At 56.3% G+C, this 21,103-nt stretch overlaps 1 protein-coding gene across 1 annotated transcript in view; it reads right to left on the bottom strand.

Moving 5' to 3' along the window:
* GRHL3 (grainyhead like transcription factor 3) overlaps nucleotides 1-21,103 on the bottom strand; it is a gene marked incomplete at both ends in the record, with an annotated part of 28,672 nt that overhangs the window by 4,829 nt on the left and 2,740 nt on the right. Inside the window, 13 exons of the mRNA XM_080693092.1 lie at nucleotides 2,084-2,169; nucleotides 2,863-2,951; nucleotides 4,004-4,038; nucleotides 5,877-6,010; nucleotides 6,087-6,165; nucleotides 6,784-6,942; nucleotides 8,590-8,684; nucleotides 9,640-9,751; nucleotides 9,872-10,025; nucleotides 10,452-10,525; nucleotides 10,762-11,110; nucleotides 12,769-12,830; nucleotides 15,561-15,747. Of these exons, the coding sequence (XP_080549218.1) occupies nucleotides 2,084-2,169; nucleotides 2,863-2,951; nucleotides 4,004-4,038; nucleotides 5,877-6,010; nucleotides 6,087-6,165; nucleotides 6,784-6,942; nucleotides 8,590-8,684; nucleotides 9,640-9,751; nucleotides 9,872-10,025; nucleotides 10,452-10,525; nucleotides 10,762-11,110; nucleotides 12,769-12,830; nucleotides 15,561-15,747 (1,615 nt within the window). The remainder of the gene's footprint in view (nucleotides 1-2,083; nucleotides 2,170-2,862; nucleotides 2,952-4,003; nucleotides 4,039-5,876; nucleotides 6,011-6,086; nucleotides 6,166-6,783; nucleotides 6,943-8,589; nucleotides 8,685-9,639; nucleotides 9,752-9,871; nucleotides 10,026-10,451; nucleotides 10,526-10,761; nucleotides 11,111-12,768; nucleotides 12,831-15,560; nucleotides 15,748-21,103) is intronic.

Below are 21,103 nucleotides of genomic sequence, written 5' to 3'. Positions count from 1 at the left end.
CACTTGGCAAATGGCGTTTTCAGCGCCTGTAAAATATCCTCAGGAGTGTGTCCTATCTCTTAACTCTTGCCTTGTGTCAGATGCCTGGATTGTCCAGTGCCTGGAGTGCCATGACGCACTAACTCCTTGAGACAGTAAGAGCTCCTACTTCATAGGGTCACTGGAAGAATTAAATGACTTGATCCATGTAGAACACTTGTGAAGTGTTCTAAAACCTCGGAAAACGGCCACGGCCATTACACTGGAAGGAGGGTGGTGGCTGCTCCTTGTGCTGGCTCCCGTTTCTGGGCAGGAACAATTCAACCCAGTTTCTGGGTGTGCATGCCGAGCCCCAAGAGCATATGCCAGGTGCCATGGCTACTGCATCCTAAAATGCTGGGGTCATTCTACAGATGAGGACACTGCGGCCTTTCAAGCCACCTCCCCAAGCTCACACTGCCAGGTGGCTCGTGTCTCCCCAGAGCTCCTAAGGTTCCCTATGGTACAGATGGGTCCGATCTGGTCCCAGCTCCACTGCCTGGAGCTGCAAAACGTCAAACAGGTCTCCCTACCTCTCTGAGCCCCAGTTTCCCTGTCTGTCAGACGGTACACTAACGGGATGGTGTCAGATGGTGTACTAAAGACATACCCAGAGGTGGCTATGTCAAGGACTCAGCCCGGCGGCCGTCCCATGGCAGGAGCCCCGCAGTGGGCTGGTGCTGCGTGGAACTGGCTGCCTGGGAGCAGCAACAAGGCTCGGCCCAGGGAGTCTAGGTGGAGGCCGTCCATCCTCTTGGGCATTTTAGGAAGAGGATTGGTTTCAGTTCCTATTTTGTTTGAACCCAGGGCCTCACACATACTACCATTGAGCTACAGCCCCAGCTCTTCTAATTTTTTTTCTTTTTGAGATAGAGTCTTGCTAGGTTGCTCTGGCGGGCCTTGAACTTAAGATCCTTCGCCAGCTCCTCACTTACTCTTGACAGAGATCCCTCTAAATCAGAAAAGTCCTTAGACAGTGCATCTCCGTGGGCGTGCATCACCATTTGAGATCTCAAGTCAATCTAAGGAAGAGCTTAGCGTCTAAACCTAAGTTGAACAAACTATACAAAGATAACACGAGCTACCCCCAAATGGCAATGAGCTCTCTGTCCCTGGAAGTATCCAAGTCAAGAGTAGTCCCCACTCAAGAGCTGCTGGGAGGAGAGCTCAGTCTCCTGTTGGAGCGCTGACCCTTTCAGGCACTGTGCAACCCAGAGAGTCTGAGTCTAATTCAAGTGACATTAATGGCCTGTGTGAGCGCAGCTTCCTGGGGCCGGTGCCAGCAGGCTAGAGATGGGACAGCATAGAGTGGAGGGGGCTTGGGTTGGAGTCACAGCGCGGGTGCTCCAGCCAAATAACCATGGCAGGTCACCTGAGCCCTGGGGCTGTTTCCTGCTGGGACATGAGGAAGGACCCAGGGGCCCGCCAGTGCCTGGCACTCGGGGTCTTCAGTAAAAGGGAGCTATGGCCATCTGGGGTCCACTTCTCCTCCCCCACAGGAGCTCTGTGTCCCTGGGGGTGGGGCCTAGCTGCTCTGTGTCCCTGGGGGTGGGGCCTAGCTGCTCTGTGTCCGGGCTGAGCTGTTTCACTGCATCTGTTTTGGGGGCTGGGTGAGCTCTCCCCGCTGGGCACCGCCCTCGCCGCCCCAGCCAACCACAAGCAGGAGGAATGGGGCCCCCTGGGAGAGAAAAAAAAGAGTGTCTCTGGGCCTGGCCTTTTTGGGTTTCATTCCCATTAAAACAGAAACAGGTTTGCAAAAACAACAAAAGCCCTGGCCTGTCAGACAGCAGCCATCAGATTAAGGAGGATTTATAGTGTGTGCGACTCCCAGGGTGGAGCCATGGTTCTGGCTGGGAGATAACATCTCGAGGCGCACCCCCACCAGCAGGGCCCCCCACCCCGGCCCCCGGCCCCCAGCCCCCAGCCGGTGGGGCGGGTTGGCCACCAGAAAGCTCAGGTTCCTGGCTCTTCCTTCCCAGAGCCTTCCTGTGGGAAACAAGGTGGGCCTGGGAAGGCGGTGGGGGCCACGGGGCCGCGGGGCCGGGGGCAGTGCACAGGTGCCTACCGCGATCCGCAGCCCCTTCAGGTCCGGGCTCTTCAGCATTAGCGCATCGAACACCTCCTCGGTTTCCCTCCGCACATACAACAGAACTGAAAACCAACAGGCAGCGATTAGGGTGCAAGAAAGACAAGAAGCCCAGAATGTCTCAGGGGGCAGGGAAGTCTTTAAAAGGAGCATTTTAATTCTTTAGGGGAGCACTGAGCCCCTGAAACACTCAGCCCCGTCCCTACTCTTGGACTGCCTTGACTTGGGGTTTGAACCCCGCTCTGCCCTGTGCCAGCTGGTGACCTTCAGGGCGTGATTTTAACAGCACGGAGCTTCGCTTTCTCCATCTGTAAGATGGGCGCCCAATCCCTATTTCAGAGTTGTGGGAAGTGCTGACAGTATTTGGAAACCGCATTGCTAGGCTCACATCACGGTTACTGGGAGGTTTTGATCTTAGCTGCCGCTAGTTTCTTCCTGATGGTTATCCACAGGCCCCAGAGGCTTGGGCTTGCCCCCTCCCAACACCAGAAGTCGCCGATTTAGAGTCAAAACTAGAAAACCACGCGCTGTTCTCATCCCCATTAAAGAAAGTATGGGGCATGGTGGGCCTAGATCAGTACCCACATCCCAACAGTCAGCTGGAGATACCTCCAGCCCTGGGTGTTCTCCACCAGCACAGGTGCCCCCTCACCCCAACCCAAGCCTCGGACCAAACCCAGCCCCAAGGCGTGAAGCAGCCCCTCTGCCTCCCCGGGGAGGCAGGTGGGCTCTGGGGCAGGTGGAGGGCGGAAGCCTACCTCTCTGGAGGTCGTCTTTCTTGGCCTGTTTGGAGGGCAGAGGCTCAAGCTCTTCAGCAAAGGGTGAGCAGGTGCGCTTCAGCGGCAGCCTGTGGGGATGGGGGCTGGTGAGGACATGCTGGGCCTCCGGGGGCCCCGAGGAGCAGGGGAGGCGACAGGAGGGTGGGCACAAAGCAGTGGGACGGGACTGCAGTGAAGTAGGGGGTCTGCTGCCCTGCGCTGGCTGCAGGTGCTGGGGCGAGCGCCTTAGCCTCAGGTGACCCCATCTATAAAATGGGCTGATGAGAAAGCAGAAATAAGAGTCCTGTAGGCAGCTGCCTCAAGGCTGCTAGAGACAAGGCACGCTGCTTTACCATGGCCTGGGACACAGAAGAAGGGCCTCAGGAAGAGTGGACTGCGTGCATCATCTACGGTGATCCTTTGGAGGGAGCTGGCTGGGGTGTGAAGTGGGGGGGGACTGTGGGTCCTGGAGCAAGATGGGGGTTCCAGTCCTGTCTCTGCCATGTAATAGCTGTATGGCCACGGGCAAGTCACTTCACCTCTCTGAGCCTAAATTTCCCCATCCACAAAGCAGAACAACAGCCCCTGCTGTTTATGTCACCAGGACTGTTGTGAGGTGGTAAGGGACATAATTTGGGGTGAAAGCGTGGTATGCAAAATCCATCATGTTTATAATGGAGAAGAAACTGATACTGATCTATGGTCTTCACACAGGTCTCGTGTGCTCGGCACTCCCTCAGGACGTCTGACGGGGCTCTAGGCTGAGGCTCAGAGAGGCCAAGGGACCAGCCGCCATGGGCACAAAGGCTGTGGGTAGCAGAGGGGACCCAGAGTGGGGTGCACAGGCGGGGGAGGACTGGGCTGCAGCACAGCGCCCCTCAGCAACCACAGATGCATTACTCTCCCTTTTACAAGCAGGTGTCCTCGCCAGAGATTCACCAACTTTTCACATAAAATAAACCTATAAAAACCGGAGCAGTTTCAGTGAGGAGGAGCGTGAACCAAGCTTGGGGCAGGAGCAGAGTCTCAGCTCTATCCTCTGGCCCCAGGCCCCAGCTCCAAGGTAGCAGCAGAGAGAAAGACAAGCTGGGGGCAGTGCGGGCTGGGGGGCGAGGGGAGACCCCGGCGGCTTCTCCCATACCTGTTGGAGCTGCTGTGTCCTGCCACGGGCACAGCCTGCAACAGAGAGAGAGAGAGACGTTTTCCATCACGTGTGGGCAATGAGAGGGGTCCTGGCCGGCTGGGGGCTTTCTGGGAGGAAGACTTGGGGAGGGGGTGGTGCTTCTGTGCCTTTCTAGCCTTCTGTTTAGACCAGTCCCCTTAGTGGGCTGGGACCACCCTGCCCAAGCTGCAGACCAGGCCCACCCAGCCTGACCACAGAGGACTGGGACCGGGAGGCAGGAAGTGAGCGGGGCAGGAGCCGGGGAAGAGGTGAATCTGCCACTGTGCACCCACAGGGACAGCCCCTCTGTGCAGGTGGCACACCTGGGAGGCCCGAGGTGAGAGGCCAGGCCAGCAGGAGGCCGGCTCAGGAGCAGACTCAGGCTCCCTCCCCACTGCGGCTTCCCTGGCCGCTCTTTCCTAGGCTTCTGTGTGCAGGGCCTGGTCCCTCCTGCTCCCCCAAGGTCAGCCGTCAACCTGGCCACCGGTGTGCTACTCTGGAGTGGCCGAGAGTCTCCCTGTGCGGGAGGGTGGCTGGGGGAACCATGAAAGTGGTCTTCCTGGGCCGTGGAGGCGGCGGATGGCATCCAGGGCAGAGCGGAGAGGATGGCGATGCAGGAAGAGCTTCAGGTGTGCGCGGGCCACGTGGAGAGTGGCAGCCCTCTTCATCTTCATAATCTACCTCCTTGCTCTAATACATCAAACCCATCTTGTGCACCAAGGCCCTGTTGCTGCAAACATTCCCACCGAAATGGTGAGGCTGGGCCCTCAAAGGACAGAGTGGTCAGACTGCCTGGCACAGAAGGACTTGGAGACAGGCTCTGGGGCCGTGACTCCGTCCTTGACTTATTCTGTGATTCTATCTGGGACGAGGCTGAGCAGAGTCTCCCTCAAAGAGTGGTTAAGCAGGGGAGAGGGAAGGTGGACAGTGCCGGGCCCTGCTTGCTCCGGGGCTTGGTAATGGCTCCCGGGCTTGACAGAGGGAGGAGCTAGCTAGAGGTCAAGGGACGGGGCCTGAAGCCAGGCCGAGGGGTCCAGGTCGTCCGCTCCGCCACTGCCTAGCTGTGTAATTTGGGGAGGTTTCTTAACCTCTCTGTGCCTCCACTTGGGGCCATGGCTCCAGGGTACAGCATTATTGACCTTGTCGGGTTGCAGTGTGGGCCAGGGAGATACTGCAGGGACACTCAGCACAGTGCCCTGGGCCTCCGGAGCAACCACAGAGCTGCCATGACAGGTAACCACCCACCAGCTCCCAGGCGGCTGCAGTCAGATCAGGGGCTCAGGCATCAGGAGCCTCCTCCACAGGTGCCAAGCACGGACATTTGAGGGATACAGAGTTCATCTTCTCACTAACATTCTGCTCTTCAATAGAATGGGCTGCTGATGTTACAGAACCATACACTCATTTTTTAATCCTCTGGAATTTTTTTTCCTTTTTGTGGTACTCGGGATTGAACTCAAGGACATTCTACCTCCAGGCTATACCTCTAGCCCTTTTTATTTTATTTTATTTTATTTTTGAAGCTGGCTCTCACTAGGTTGCTAAGAGTCTCACTAAGTTACTGAGGCTGGCCTCAAACCTATGAGCCTCCTGTCTCAGCCTCCCAAGTACTGGGATTACAGGTGTGTGCCACCACACCTGGCTTGATTTTGATTTTTTTGTTGTTTTGTTTTGTTACTGGGAATTGAACTCAGGGGCATTCTACCTCTGAGCTCCACCCCCAGCCCTATTTTATTTTTATTTGAAAACAGGGTTTCGCTAGCTTGATGAATCTTACCTGCTAAGGCAGGTCCCACCCAGGATCCAGGACCCTCTCTCAGCACCCCCTTCCCCGCCAGGCCAGCGTCCTCACCCCTCCAGGGCGCTGCAGGCCGCAGAAGTGCACATTGGGGATGAACAGCACGGGCGGCGTCTCCAGGTCGGCCTCAGGCCGCAGGTAGGTGGTCTCATTGCCCCTGAAGCCCGACAGCAGGCAGCCCTTGAGGCCTGATGGGAGAGAGATGCCACTGAGCCCCTGGGCCCCGCTCGGGCCCCTGGCCCCGCCTCGCCCGCCCCCACTGACCTGCGTTGCTGGAGTCTGGGCACTTGGCCTTCCTCCGGAACTGCTTTCGCTCATCATCCCGCATCTTTCTCTCAGCTCCCTGCAGGGACAGGAGGGTCACCATGGGTCATGGGGGTGGCTGCTTTCACAGCTGGGGCTTCGCATCTTAAGTCGGGGCCAGCGTCCACGGCTGCTAGCTGGCTGGCTGGCTTGCCTCCCACGGTGAGATCAGAAAATGGGAAGGTAGCAGCACTTGGTGCGCCCATCCCTTCCTGGCCCTGCCCGGCCAGGACCAGCCGGCCAGGATTACCTGGCCAGGACCAGCCGGCCAGGACCAGCCAGCCAGGATCACCCAGCCAGGATCACCGGCCAGGATCACCCGGCCAGGATCAGCAAGGGGGGGGGGGAGCGAGGGAGCAAGAGAGGGAGAAACAGCTGAGGGGAGGGAGAGCTGGTGCAGGGCAGGCAGGGGAGGAGAAAGAAACGGAGGGCCAGAGAGTGGTGAGCAGTAGAAACAAAAAGTCCTTGAGGAAAAGACAGAGGTGGCCTGAGGCTTACAGAGATCAGAAAGAGACGAGAGGCGCCGGGACGCGGACAGCGGAGGTGACAAGCTCACACGGAGAGACACCAGAGAAGAGGACAGACACGTGGGGAAGCCAGGAGGCACATGGCGGCCGCCTTCTCCCTGCCAGCGCCCTGGGGCACCTGCCGCACCCACCTTGTCGCAGAAGATCTTGATCTGGCAGACAGCACGGTGCACCAGGCGCTCAGAGCCCGAGCCGCAGTCGTAGGTGTCAATCTGCAGGTTCAGGGGGACACCCTTCACCCCCTTCTGCGAGGAGAAGTCTGTGCTCAGACAGTTGACACCGATGAAAACCTGGGGACACGGAGGGGAGCTGGGTCAGGCCTGCGCCTGAGCCTCTGCGCCTGAGCACCTGCAAGCCTTGCAGGGCCCTGGGAGGCAGACGTCAGCACCTCGCTTGCAGATGGGGAAACTGAGTCACTTTCCCAAAGCCACACAGGCACCAGCGGTGAAGGCGGGGTCTGTACCAGACTCAAGTCCAGGACTCCACTCTCCCGCGGGCCTGGGCAGCCCACCCTGGGAGGGTCGTAGGGTCCTTCAGGGCTTGGAAATCCAGAGCCTCATTTTCCACGGCTGAGTTAGAGACGATAATTTCCTGCTGGCCCAGGGGAGAGTGAGAGCCCCTGCCACCCCTAACTGCCCCCCAGCTGTCACCGGACGCTCACCGGGCCCTGCCCCTCACAGCGACAGTCAGCCCAGCCACCGCCATCACAGCCCTGGAGGCCCTGAGCAGGGACCTTCCCCGTGTCCCTCGGGGAGTCAGGGAGAATGAGCCTCCCAGACGTGGGGTGAGACGCCGGGCTCTGCCACTCAAGGGCTTTGTGGCTTTAGATGAATTCTGTAACTGGCCGGAGCCTTGGTCTCCTGAAGTATGAAATGGGGGTAAGTAAGCCAATCCCTGTGTGGCTGTGAGGACACAGGATTGGCTTGTTTGGCATGAAGTGACCGCTTGAGAGGCGAGGGCCCTGGTGGGAGGGACGGCTGGGACCCTGCGCGCGAAGCCTGTGCCTGCCTGCGGTGGCCTGGGTCGGTCCACGAGCACAGGGCTGCCCCCACTCCAGGCTGGCCCTTGATCTTTGGGGCATTCCCCTTGGAAATGACCCTGACCTGAACAGTGGGGTTTGGGTGGGGTGCCGGCCAGGCCTGCAGGCGCATGCCGGACATACCTCCCCCTCCGCCAGCTCAGCCCCCACCCAGCTCACACCTGAGAAAGCCCCCAGCCTGGGGCCTCTGAGGCAGTGAGAAAATCCCCACCGAAACCCACTTCTCCCTTCCCACGAAACTTTCCCGCCCCCTGCACCACACCGGAGGCCGGCTCCTCCTCCAGCCCCTGCTGTGTGAACAGGAATCCTGCCTGTGGGCCTCCCTTGGTGGCTTCCACATCCTTTACCACCCTCTCCCTGCAGCCCGGCATCCCGCTGTCCCTGGAGGCCACAGGCAGGGCGGCTCAGCACCCCATAAATGCCTTTGACGTTTCCGGAGGGCTGAGGATGCCAAGGCGCAAGTGAGTGCCCGGTGAGAAAGAGCAGCAGAGGCTTCGTCCCGCCCCTCGGGGGCCAAGTCCCAGGATTCCTGCCTCATGGGCTCAGAGAACTGTGCTGACTGGGCCGCGACCCCTCCTCTAGCTCCTGAGCATGTCGGGACAGCCTGCAGGCCACCCACGGCTTGCTGAGGGGCTCTGCACACGCTCCGCCTTCCCGCCTGCTAAACGGGGAGACTGGATTAATAACAACAGGCCTGTTTCACACAGCTGGCCTTCTCGCCTGACTCTCGCTACGTCAATCAGTGCTACAATCACCCTTGCTCAGACTTTTACAGCCAAGGCTCAAAGGGACAGAGCCGCAGGCCAGTGGAGGAATGGCCGTGCAGCCTGGCCCCGGCACCCCTCGGCCTGTGCATCCACGCTGATGCCCCTTCCTGGGGGCCTGGTCCCGCACTGACCTTGGCCTCTTCGTGGACATGCCACATGAAGGACAGGGCGTTGTAGGCCACCTCCTCGATGTGCTGCACGGTGTTGAAGTTTTCCTTGCAGTCAGCTGAAACGACAGGCGCCGGGGAGGGTCGGAGGGCTGGAAGTGGACGTGCCTCGGGACTGCGCCTAGGGACTGAGCCTCACTCCTGGCAGGGCGCACCCTCCTGTCCCCTGGGAACCACGCCCCAACCCAAGAGCAAAGCGGAATGTCGCCCCCTGAGTTACAGGTGGGGGCATCCTGTCATTTCTGAGTGGAGGTTAATAGCTTGCAAGGGGACTGAGATTCAGGGGACCTCCCAGAGCAGGCGGCCGGACAGGCACAGTAATAGCAGTACGAGTGGTAGGAACAGCCATAGTAGAAGTTATAATACTGGCAGCCAGCATCTATTAAACACTTGCATTAGGGCCAGCTCAGTAAGTCACAGCTTTGCCATGAATAGTCAGTTTATACACGAAAAAAAATGAAGCTCAGAGAAGTTGGGTTGTGTGCCCAAGGTCACGCAGGCAGTAAAATGCAGATCCAGGACTAGAGACCCACGCTCCTGATCACCCCGCTATCCAGCACCAGGGGCCTCCAGGAGTGACCTCAGCCCATTTAACAGTAAGTAAACTGAGGCTCAGGAAGGGGAAGTGACCTCAGCCACGCGGCAGGAGACAGGGATGGAGACAGAACCCTCAGCCTGAAGGGGTGCTGTGTTTCCAATCTCTTTGGGGCTGGCCACACACAGGAAGCCTCTTGCCCCCGCAGGCAGAGCCTGAGGCTCCCTCCCCAAAGAGGAACCGCGCTGGGCCGCAGCTGTCCTGTGTCATCACGTGCACAGCGGGGCCATCTTTCCAGCTGTGTGTCCACTGGCCATGCCCCCTTGGGGACAAACAGACCAGCCTCTCAGGGCCCGGTTTATCCAAAAGCAACAAGGAAAAGAGGTGCTGTTTGCGGTCAGGCCGGCGGTCACCCATCTGAGCAGCGGGTCTGACCTGGGGACGGAGGTCAGGGGCTGGGGGCGGGGGGCGGCTCTCACCCACGTCGATGACCCGCTGCTTGGCAGTGGGCTGCCGCGAGTGCCAGTGCTTCCAGAAGCGCAGCTGCTCCACCGGGACCTTCTCGTTGTCGAACACCACCATCACCACGCTCTGTGGGCACAGCACCACGTCACCCCGGCCTGGACCCCCAGCCATGGGCAGTTACCCTCCCCCAGGTCCCTGGCACCGACCCGCAGGCACCTCACCCCCAGGCCGCACCCCACAACGCACCTTGACTTTGTTGGAGGACAGGGCGAGGCGCGGGCCGCCCTCGGGGGTCCGCAGGGTGACAGGGTAGAACTGGCCCTTGTTGAGGTAGGCCATGGGCGACTCGCCAGACTTGATGTGCATGGCTTTGGGGGAGCCCAGGGTGTACTCAAAGTCGCTGCGGGAGGAGGGGACAGTGAGGCTGGGCCCGGGAGCATCATCGGGCCACGGGACAGGCAGCTCAGGGCTCTGTCTCGGACTTGCTCGAAGCCTTCTAAGTTGTTTTGCTCCCTGGGCCTCAGTTTGCACATTTTTTAGGGTTCTACCTAGTGGCTTTGTTGAGACATAATCCTTGTGAATAGTGAGGGCCCAAGGAAAACCAGAGGGTCCAGAGATCTACAGGAGACCAAGGGCAGCAGAACACAGTTTTTTAAGGGTGCTGAGCACTGAGCCCAGGAGGGACACAAGGGGATCACTTTCTCTCTCTGTCTCTCTGCCTTTGCTCCCTCTTTTCATTCACTGATTATGCTGCTTTGTCGGGATAAAGTCCCTGCAGTCCCTGCCCGGTGCCCAAGTAGCCAAGGATCCAGAGGGACCACATTACCTCTTGAGACCAGGATAGTCCTCCGGACATGGGGGTTCCGGGGATGGTTTCAGGATATCTGGGAAGAGCAGCGACTGCAGAGAAACACAGTGCCGAGAGTGAGCGTGGCCACGTCCAGGCTGCAGGGGCCCCAGCCCAGGGCTGCACGGCCAGCAGTACAGGCCGCGCAGGGCACAGCGTGGACGACAGCACGGGACACCCCGCCTCAGCTCCGAGACTCTCTCCCATGGATTCCAAAGTCCTGGCTTTCTCACTCTTCCTCCCTCGTGTGTATGCATGCACATATCCAGGGCGAGGGGAGGGCCCTCACCTCCTGCGGGTCGTCTTTGAAGGTGCTGTCTGGCTGCCAGCGCTGTGTTGGTGGCACCCCGTGGATGCCCTCAAACAAGGAGCTGAGGGAGCCGTGGTCATACATGTCGCTGGTGGGCAGCAGGTAGCTGTCCACAGAGCCAGCCTCCAGCTTGCCGGGGCCGGGGGCCGGGGGCGCCGCCTTGGCAGGGGCGGGCACGGCCGCCTCCAAGCTCATCAGGCTATTTTTCTTGAGTAGATCCGGGTACTCTGGGGACCCGGACGACACGTTCTCCGTCAGGAATTTCATGAGGTGTGTGGGGCTTTCCAGGGGAGTGAGGTCTGTCTCATATTCCATGCTGTGGTAGAACCTGGGGAGGGAAGGGGGCAGAGTGAGCACGTCTTCTCTGCAGGGAGGGTCCCTGGCTGGACTCAGGGCCCGACACCCCGGCCCTCTCTCACTAAGGCAGGGAGGGTATCAACAAGGGAACCTGGTGCAGGCGTGCGGTTGATGGGGAAAATGTCCGCTTTATCTGTTACAGGACTTGTTAATTTAAGAAACTGAATGTTTAATCATGTATTTCTTAGCAGAGTCAAATATGCCTGTGTCAAAATATCCCTGCTTCAGAACAGCCGTACTGAGTCACCCTGTGGGATGTGGGAGGGGGGCTGTGTATCTGTGGGTATATTGATGCGTATTTAGAAAGAGGTATGGAAGGGTGTACCTCAAACTGGGAAGGGGACGGGGCAAATGACTGCTAGGAAAATTTAGTTTTACTGTATATATCTCTGTAAAGTTTGAATATTTCACAAGAAATAGGCGTTGCTTCTGGAATCACTAATGCTCATAAAAGTAGGGTGTTTGTTTTGTACTGGGGATTGAACCCAGGGGTGTTCTACCTCCAAGCTATAGCACCAGCCCTTTGTATTTATTTATTTATTTATTTATTTATTTATTTTTATTTTTTCTTTTTTGGGTGGCACTGGAGGTGAAACCCAGGAGATTTTCTACCTCCGGGCTATACTTCCAGACCTATTTTATATTTTATTTGGAAACAGGATCTCGCTAAGTAGCTGAGAGCCTCACTAAGTAGCTGAGGCTGGCTTTGAACCTGTGCGATCCTCCTGTCTCAGCCTCCCAAGCGTGGGGATTACAAGCGTGCGTCACCACACTCGGCATATTTATTTATTTTTAAGCAGGGTCTCACTAAGGTGCTGAGGGCCTCATTAGATTGCTAAAGGCCTTGATGAATTGCTAGGGCTGGTCTCAAACCTGCAATCCTCCTGTCTCAGCCTCCCACCTATGGGATTACAGGTATGCATTACCACACTGAGGATAAAAGTCGTTTTGAGAAAGGCCACCACAAACCCAGACCCACGGTGCGGGCAGCGATGGGGAGCAGCCGAGCTGGCGGTGGGGACAGCTGCAAGGCCTGCCGCCTCGGCAGAGAGAAGTGGAAGGAGAAAGCAGAGGGAGGCCTGGGCTGCTTTCTACGAGGAAAGAACGCTGGTGGCCCCGGGCAGTTGGGCTGGCTAAAGAGCAGGAGGAAGAAGTACAGGAACTCAGCTGCCCCCTCCTGCAGGGGCAGGGGCAGGGGCAGGGGCAGCTCCATGCCCCAGGAGGCTTTGGGGAGGAGGTTTTGGAGCAGAAAAGCTGCCTCCAGGGCTTTTCCACAATTGTTGCTTTGAAGTTTGTTTCCTATAAGCACCAGCCCACAGGGCTTGCAGGAGTGTGTGTGTGTGTGTGTGTGTGTGTGTGTGTATGTGTGTGTGTGTGTGTGTGTGTATGTGTGTGTGTATTCACGCCTGCACCCTGCCTCTTCTGCCTGCATGAGCTCCTTCACAAATATTTTGAAATACCTTATACCATCACATTGGCATAAAGATGGAATTCAAGTTGGATGATATTATTTTTTTCCTTCTGCTTTTAAGAGAAATTAAAACACTGTCCCAGGCCTCGGTGGTCCCATGAGCCTGGGCACAGAGGACAAGCCGGCAGCGGCGGGGAGGGCTGCGGCACCATGCTCACCTCTTTCCTTGGTCATTCCGGCCTCCGGTGCTCGAGGACAGTATCCGCTTTTCCTTGGGGCCCTGAGAGGACAGGACAGAAAGAATCGCCTGTGGTTCTTGGCTCAGGTCTGGCTGTTGCAAGCTCAACCTCCCTTCAGTGGCCTTGACCTGGACCCTGGGAGGAACTCCCCAGCCCCAGTCCCTCAGGATGCAGGAACTCCAGCCACCATTCAGTCTGAGCCCCAAGTTAGGGCATAAGAAGGGGCACCCCGGACCTAGCAGCTCAGGAGCACAAAATTGGGAGTCCGACTCAGCTATGTCCTAGGTTTGCTGCTTTAAAATGCTGTGTGACTTTGGATAAATGACAACACCTCTCTGAGATTCACCCTTTTATAAGTGAGGGATCACAGCACCAACTTCAAGGGGATTGTGAAAGTAGTGCCTGCAAAAAGAGTACTTGGTCGATACCACACATTGTACGAAATGCTCCCGCTCTCTGACCCTTCAGAAACCATACTTAGGAATATCACACGATTATTGTGATGAGGGGATGAGGGACTAAGGGCCAGCGGACGCCATTGTCTTGGTGCTCAGACGTGGACTCTGAGCCCAGATTTCTTGGTTTGATTCCTAGGTCTACACACACTGGCTGTGTGGCCTGGGGTTAGGTGCTTAACCCTCCCGCGCTCCCATCACGGTCTGTAGCACAGGGTAAAACAGTAATGGCGAGCTGGGGGGTCGCCATGAGTGTTTAGAACGGCACCCAGCACTGGGAGAACAGGACTTCACGACCAAGACCTTTCACGGTTATCATATCAGAATATTTTAGCATGAACTCCCTTGTGCCTACGGCTGGGAGAGCCTGTGACTCCAAAGCCTGAGCTGTGGACGGCACCCTCGGGAGGGCAGGAGGGAAGAGGCCGGTGCTCAGCAAGGAGCCTAAGTGGCCGCCCTCCCCACTCCCTCACCCTGAGCCACACCGCCAGCTTTGTGGCAGGACGACGTCTCCAACTCCCAGGCTGGAGTCCTGGCTACGTCATCAGACCCCGGCCTCAGCACCCACGGGGCTGCTCCAATCCCAGAACCATCTCGCCATGACACCCACCGCACTAAAACCGACGCAGAGGGCACCTGCAGAGCTCAGCCCTGCCGCAGGCCCTGGACAGAGTCTGCCGGATTCTGTCTACTTTAAGATCCAGCTCTACCTGTCAACTCCAGGCTGCGGTGGGAACCCCGCTGGGGAATTCTGGCTCCCGCCATGGCGCCAGGCTGAGGTAGCCCTGCTGGGGAGGAGGCAGGGTGAGGGGACCACCCACTCCAGAGGAGAACTCTGAAGCCACAGAGAGAGTTTGGGGCCTTCTCCTTCCTCAAACCACATGCTCCCACCCTGTCTTGGCCTCTGTATTCATATAGGAATTTGCTTTCCTTCTTGTGGTAGTTAAATATTCCTTGAACTAGTGAGTTTGAGGGCCTATGTACAAGGTAGCTTGTTTATTGCTTGCTTGCTTGCTTGCTTGCTTGATTTGTTTGTTTGTTTGTCTATACATACTGGGTAGAGGTGTTCTACTTCTGAGCTACACTTCCAATCCTCTCTTTTAAGTTTTTATTTTGAAACATGGACTTGCTAAGTTACCATACATGCACTGGCCTTAAACATGTAATCCTCCTGTGTCGGCCTCCAAAATACTGGGATTACAGGTGTGCACCACTGTGCCCGGCTATGTACAGGTGGCTTCAAACTCTCAAGGTCAGAGCCAGTTACCGTAACAAAGGCTGTTCATGTCCCTCATCCCCAGATCTCTGGGAATCTCCAGGCTCAGTCCCCACCCAAAGGACACCAAGTACTCTCCCTGTCTTGTGTCAATCAAGATCAGCGGGGAGGACTGTCAGGAATACCAGCTGATGTGGCTTCGGCCTCCTGTGCCCTCAGTGAGAATGCAGGCTGTAATCCATTAGCAATGTCTGGCACTGGCGCTGGGATGAGGGTGGGTGGGAATGTCTTTTGCGTCCCATATCTGTGACTGCTAACTGGACCGAGCCCCATTTATGAGAGACGGGAAGCCCTAATCCTTGTTCTCAGGGACCAGCAGTCTCAGAGTCAAGGCCAAGGCTTTGGGTGTAATTCTAGAGTAACATAAGACAGTATGGTGGCAGAGACAGAAGGACAGTGAGACTCTCAGAGGGGGCAAGGGGATGCGGCAGGCTGGCATGGAGAGATGGCAGGCCTTGGGAAGGCGCTGAAGGAAGGGGTGAGTTAAAGCGCTGAAGGTAGCTTCCAGGAGTCGGGGCTGGACCTGGCAAGTGGCGAGGCCGGTGTGAGCCACGGGACAGGGCAGAGGGCTGGCGGGCTGGGCTTTGCTGTGATGGACATATCTGGCGGCGAGCAACGACTCAGGAGCTCACCCGCTCACCCGACTGGGTGGCTGGCTGTATGGGTGCTGGGGACCCGGTGATGATCACGGCATGCTCCTGCGCCCAGGCGCTGTGTCGCGGGGGCAATGGAGGAGCAAAGGAGCACACAGCAGTGTCGATGGTGAAGGCTGCCAAGGGGACCCAGAGAGGGGACCAAATGGAGGCTCCAGGAGGCCTGCTCTCCCCCTGTTCCACAAAGGGATGAGGCCACATTGAAGCTGAGACCCAGCTGAGAGCAGAGGTTAGTGAGGAGAAAGGGGAAGGAGCCTGGAAGAGGAAACAGCACGCAGGAAGGCCCAGAGAGCGGTCTGGGCTGACCCTGCGGGCTGTGGAGGCCTTAGGCCCGAAGGCAAAGACACGTGTCCCACGGGAGGGGGCACGCCCGGGACAGCCACGCACCATGTAGTAATCGTAGAGGAAGCTCAGGGCTGCGACGCTGTCATCGTCCCCGTTGACCCTCATCATGGCCTTGGTGGCTGCCGTCAAGGGGTTCTCTAGATACGTCTTCCAGGCCTCGTCCTCGTTGGTGTAAGGGAACTTCTGAAAGTTGACCGGGTCGTTCTTTAGCAGCCGCACGGACCTAAAACTGCAGGCAAGTAACGAGGGTCAGAGGCAGGCTGTCCCCGAGGAAGGTCCCCAAACGGACGCGCTCACCAGCCACGGGAACTTGCTTTGCAAGGGCTTCGCGCAGTGGGGCAGAGGAACGGACACGGTCCTGGAGCCAGGTCAGTACCAAATGTCACCACGCAGAGGCTGCAGGCCGGGGCCTCGGTCCATGTGACATGAGGCCCGTGAAGCCATCTTCTCAAGGATTTAAGAAAAAAACCAAAAGACAAACACTTCCATAGTAGAGATTATTCAAGGGGGGTTAGTGTCGCGGGATGGGAACTGACAATGAAGACCGAAACTTCCAGGTCCCCAGCATGTCCTGAGGAAGGGGTCCTCGAGACCGTGACAGACGCGGACACTGCAGATGATTTCTAGCAATGGGGACACCACGGCGAGTGACAGGCGTGCCAGGGCAGGAGCGCACGGCCAGGACCCGGCCTTGGGAAACAGCATTTCAGGACATTTATTGTGGGGTCCCTGAGTGGCTGCTCAGATGCCACAACCTGGATTTGCATGCTGCTGGACATGTGGATACAGCGAAACCCGGGCCTGGAGCTGAGAAGCTTGGACAAATGCAAGACGCTGTAGCCTGAGACCACGCTGCGGGCTCGGAGGGAAAGGGTCGGGAGAGGCTTCGCAGAGGAGGTGAGCCTTTGAGCTGGGGACACTCAATATTGGGACTATTTTACTTAGCAGTGGGGGAGCAGGATTATAATACAGAATAGTCATGATAAAGAGAGCAGCTAGGCTTTGCTGAGCATGGATGTTTTAGGCAGGGCCCACTCTTGGGATATCTAAGTCCCTAGGTCTGAGCTAGCTCAGAATTTGCGGTTTTTCGGGTTTGTTTGTTTGTTTGTTTGTTTGTTTTTGTTTTTGTTTTATTTTTTTGTGTGTGTGGGGTTTTTTTTGCGGTTTGTTTTTTTGGGGGATGGAACTTAGGGGCATTCTACCTCTGAGCTATAACCCCAGCCCAATTTCTTATTCTTTATTTTGAAACAGGATTGTGGAGGGCCTGGGGAGGCTGAGATGGGAGGATTGCAGGTTCAAGACCAGCCTCAGCAGCTTAGCGAGACGCTCAGCAAACTTAGCAAGACCCTGTTTCCAAATGAAAAATAAAATAGGGCTGGGGGTGTAGCCCAGAGGTATAATGGCTCTTAGTTCAATTTCTAGAACCAAAAAGAAAAAGAAAAAAGCTACCTGTTACCCCAGGGCTCCAACTGAAGAGTAGAAGCGGAAGCCCAGGCCCAACCTAGGCAGCCAGTGGGGCCGCGGGCAGCTCTTCTGGGGGCTTTATCCAGGGCGCTGGCTCCCTTCCCACTATGCCCCGGGGTGTGGGGTGCTGGGCATGGAGAAGGAGATGGAAGGAGCTGTCTCACAGAAAAGAGAAATGACAGAAACCTTCCTGCTCTAGGGCCATGGAGGAGAGGCACACCCCAAGTTTCTGCAGCTATAAATCAAGGAGCTTCAGACAGGGAAGTGAGAAGAGGCCCCTCCTGGCTGCCTCCCGGGCCTGGGGTTACAGGAACTTACTGAGCAAGTGCCCGCCCAGTCCCGGCTAAAGGGAAGTCCCAGGCTCAGAAGGCATGGGAGAAGCAGGGCCACATTTGATGGGCCATCCCCTCCTGCTCAGCCCCAACCGGCTGCAAGGACCACCTGTGCTCAGCACTTTTTCTCATTTGTACACAAGTCTAACAAAAGTCCCCACCAGGTCGGAGTATAAGGGTTAAGGGCACCGACACTTAAAAAGGCATAGAACGGCCGGGCGTGGTGGCGCACGCTTGTAATCCTGCGCTTGGGAGGCGGAGACAGGAGGATCGCGCAGGTTCGAAGCCGGCCTCGCTGGCTTAAGAGACCCTGTTTCCAAATTAAAAAAAAAAAAATAGATCTGGAAGTGTAGCCTGGAGGTAGAAGGGTTCCATCCCCAGTACCACCAAAAGAAAAAAAAAAAAAAAAGGCATAGAACTGTGCCTGGTGTGTAAGGGCTTGATATACACCTGGCGCTAGACTCTCAGGGACGTCAGAGTGTCATAAGACATGGCCACGCAGAAGCAGTGGCAGATCTGGGTCTCTGCTCCTCACAAGACACTACACGGTAAAGACACGCAAAGGTCCTATGGTGTCCGGGAGAAGCAGTGGGCAAGAGGCTGGGCGGTCTAGGCTGGGAGTAAGAAGAGGCCCAGTGTGAAGACGTAGTAAAGAGCTATCAGTGATTGTCTTACCCTTTTGATTTCTATTTATTTGTTTGTTTGTTTGTTTGTTTGTTTATTGTGGCATTGGGAATAGAACCTACAGTCTTCCCCATGCTAGGCAAGTGCTGTACCACTGAGCTACCCCTTTTAAAAACTTATTTGGAGAACAGGGTCTCGCTAAGTTGCCCATGAACTTGCAATCCTCCTACCCCAGCCCCTGAGTAGCTGGGATTACAGGCATGTGCCACCATACCAGGCCGTCTCAGCATTTTTTAAAAAAAAAGAAAATTTAGGGGATGATATCAAAAGCAGACCTAAAACAAAAGAAGAACGTTCTGTTCCCCCCGGGAGGCTTTCCTGGTCTCCAGCACATCCTGTAAGGATCTCAAAGTCCGCTTCCTTGATGAACAGCGGATACCCTGAGCATTCACCACAAACAGACACCGTGCCAACTGCTTCTGCAACCTCTCGTGTCTCACACAAAATAGCTCTGAGAAGTGGGAATTCCTTCCCCTTTTACTCAAGGGGAAATTGAGACTCACCGGCAGAGTCACCTGCTCAAGGTCATTCAGCCAGCAAGGGATGGAAGCTCCACTTGAACTTGACCTTGTGAGACTCCAAGAGGTGGCTCTTAACCCCTGTGCTAGTCTCCTTCCTCAATGCCTTTTCTATTCTGGAAATTTCTCTTCTCTGGAATACGCTGAACCAAATCTCTGCTGTAAGACAGAAAGGAGTTTCCCAGCCACACAGGCAGGAGGGACTAGGCAGGAAGGGAAGCCGATGTCCGGTAGTTTCTGGCCAGGAGCTGGGAGTCCCAATCCCAGCCCCCATGCCTGCTCCTGACACCAGTCAGCCTCATGTCGAAGACTAAGCATTGAGTTTCCAGAAAGCCTCGTCTACGGCTGAGTTTAGGGCTGCGCTGTGTGTCAAGTTCTGAAATCAAGGTGCTTTGGGCCTTAAAGATTGGGTTGAGGACCTAGTGGGTGAGACAGACAATTCCCAGGAGCTGATACAGGACGAATGAGAAAAGAGTTCCAAGAAGGAATCAACCCAATTCCTGATTGCCAGGGCCAAAACAAAGAAACCAGGCCACTCCCTTCCTATGAGGTCACCATCCCTTAGGGCCACATGGATTCTCCTCTGGTGGTGTCCCTGTCCAAGACAGAACTCCTGAACTAGCAGAAGATGAAAGTGGGGTGGGGAAGAGAAAGAGGGGAGAGGGCTTGGTCTTGGGCAACCTTCCCCACCTCAGCTCTGTCCTAGGGTACAGCACAGCAGAGCCGGGTGCACCGTGGGAGGAAGTGGTCCCGGGGCCACAGTCCACGGTTGGGTATCTGTGTTCTCAAGGCAAGTAGCTCTTCTGAGCAGACTTCCTCATCTGCTGAACGGGTCTATCGAGTGTCTTCTGTGTGCCACTCAGGGACTCTTCTAAGCAAGAGGAAATCAGCCAAGACCAGAGACAGATAAGCCTCTGCTCCCACAGAAGCAGCCCATAAACAAGTGGGTAAGTGAGTTAATTTTAGCAAGTGATAAGTGCTGTGGAGAAAATTAGAACACAGCAATGTAATGGAGGGGTGGCTACTGTAGGGCAGAGTTAATCTCTTTGGTTGTTAGGAAAATTAAGTGAATTAACATGAGAAATGTGCTTAGCCTACAGCCTGCCAGAGAATAATAACCTCTCAGTAAATAATAGCCACCATCACCATCATCATCATCCCAGAACCCCAGAGGAAGAGTTAAGGGGAGACTCCGCCTGAGGTTCTTAAAGGATCCCTCACCCCCACCCTTCTTGTCTTCGAACCAGGTTCCGTGTCAGAAACAAAAGAGATAACGTAATAAGCCCTTGTCTGGACTTTCACATCCATTATCTCATGGAGCCTCCCATACATGCATAGTGTGTTATTATTCCAACTTTACAGGCCTGGAAATAGACAGCAGAGACATTAGGTGACCTGGGATGTGGCCTGGGAACTCCTCCACGAGACACTTCTCCACCGAGAGATGTGGGAGAGAAGGGAGAAAAGGACCAAGAAGCCTGCATGGCCTCCATCCATCATTTTCATAAATATTAACCAAGCAACTACTGCGTGCTAGATTCTGTCCCAGGAAACATGACAACGACGCCGTCCCGCTGTCAGGGAGGATGTACTTTAGTGCGAACGTGACCACAAAAACAAAGAGCTAATATCAGATGGGGAAAAGCAGCCCGAGGGCTGCTGGGCTGCCCAACCCCGCAGATGATGGATGTTTGTTGAGGAGGGAGGATGCAGAGGGGCGGGGAGGACCTCGGACCTTCCAGATGAGAACAAAGGCAAGATCAAAGGCACAAGCCTGGGACAGCTCCCAGAGCCTGTCCGCCTACTGTGTGCCCGGCGTGAGTCAGGCGCTTTGCATATGCCACCCTGCCTCAAAAAAGCCCAGCCCTTGGAGGAGGAAACTCAGTCCGAGATGGGATAATCCTGCGCGTTTGCATAGCGTATTACTGTATTTTTCACTGGGCTTCTCATATACCTGTCATACCTGAGATCCTGCAACGCCCCTGCAGGAGAGGATGTGACTGTCCCCATTTGACAGCAGGACAAAAACCTGCACCAAGCCACCTCCTCGGAGCCTCTGCCCCTGTCTGCCTTCTCCTCCATCTGGGAGAGCTGGAGAGAAGATCAAGAGAGAGGGGCCTTGGGCCCTAGCTGCTGGGCCTCAGTCCCCAGGCCTCCTGTCACCAGTGTGTGGGGGGGTGTCCCAGGGTGGGTGGGACCTTTCCCCAGAAGTTTACTCTGGCCCTAAGCACAGAAGTGGCATGTCACCAGCTGCTCTGTGCCCCATCAGCCTTTCAGCCTCTTGACTCCAACACGTATCACCAGGACAGAGGAGGCTGGGAGTGGTGGAGCGGGGCTTCATTCTGACTGGTCCCTCTCGCAGTGCCCACTGTTTTCTGACTGGCCACTCAGCACTCTCAATAAGACTACACAGACACTGCCTCAGCCGCTAGTTGGGGCCCTTTGGTATCATTTCCTTGCTAGAACCCTGGCGACAGAAGGCACACAGCCTATACCAGGATTGGGACTCAGGTCTCCTAGCGCCCTGTCCCGTGCTCAGTTCACTCCCTCCCCACTCTCCTAGTCATCTTGATAATTCAGAGAAGGG

This window comes from Muscardinus avellanarius (assembly GCF_963383645.1).
Source record: "Muscardinus avellanarius genome assembly, chromosome: 3".
Classification (NCBI taxonomy): domain Eukaryota; kingdom Metazoa; phylum Chordata; class Mammalia; order Rodentia; family Gliridae; genus Muscardinus; species Muscardinus avellanarius.
This window is presented reverse-complemented; position numbering and strand designations above follow the sequence as displayed.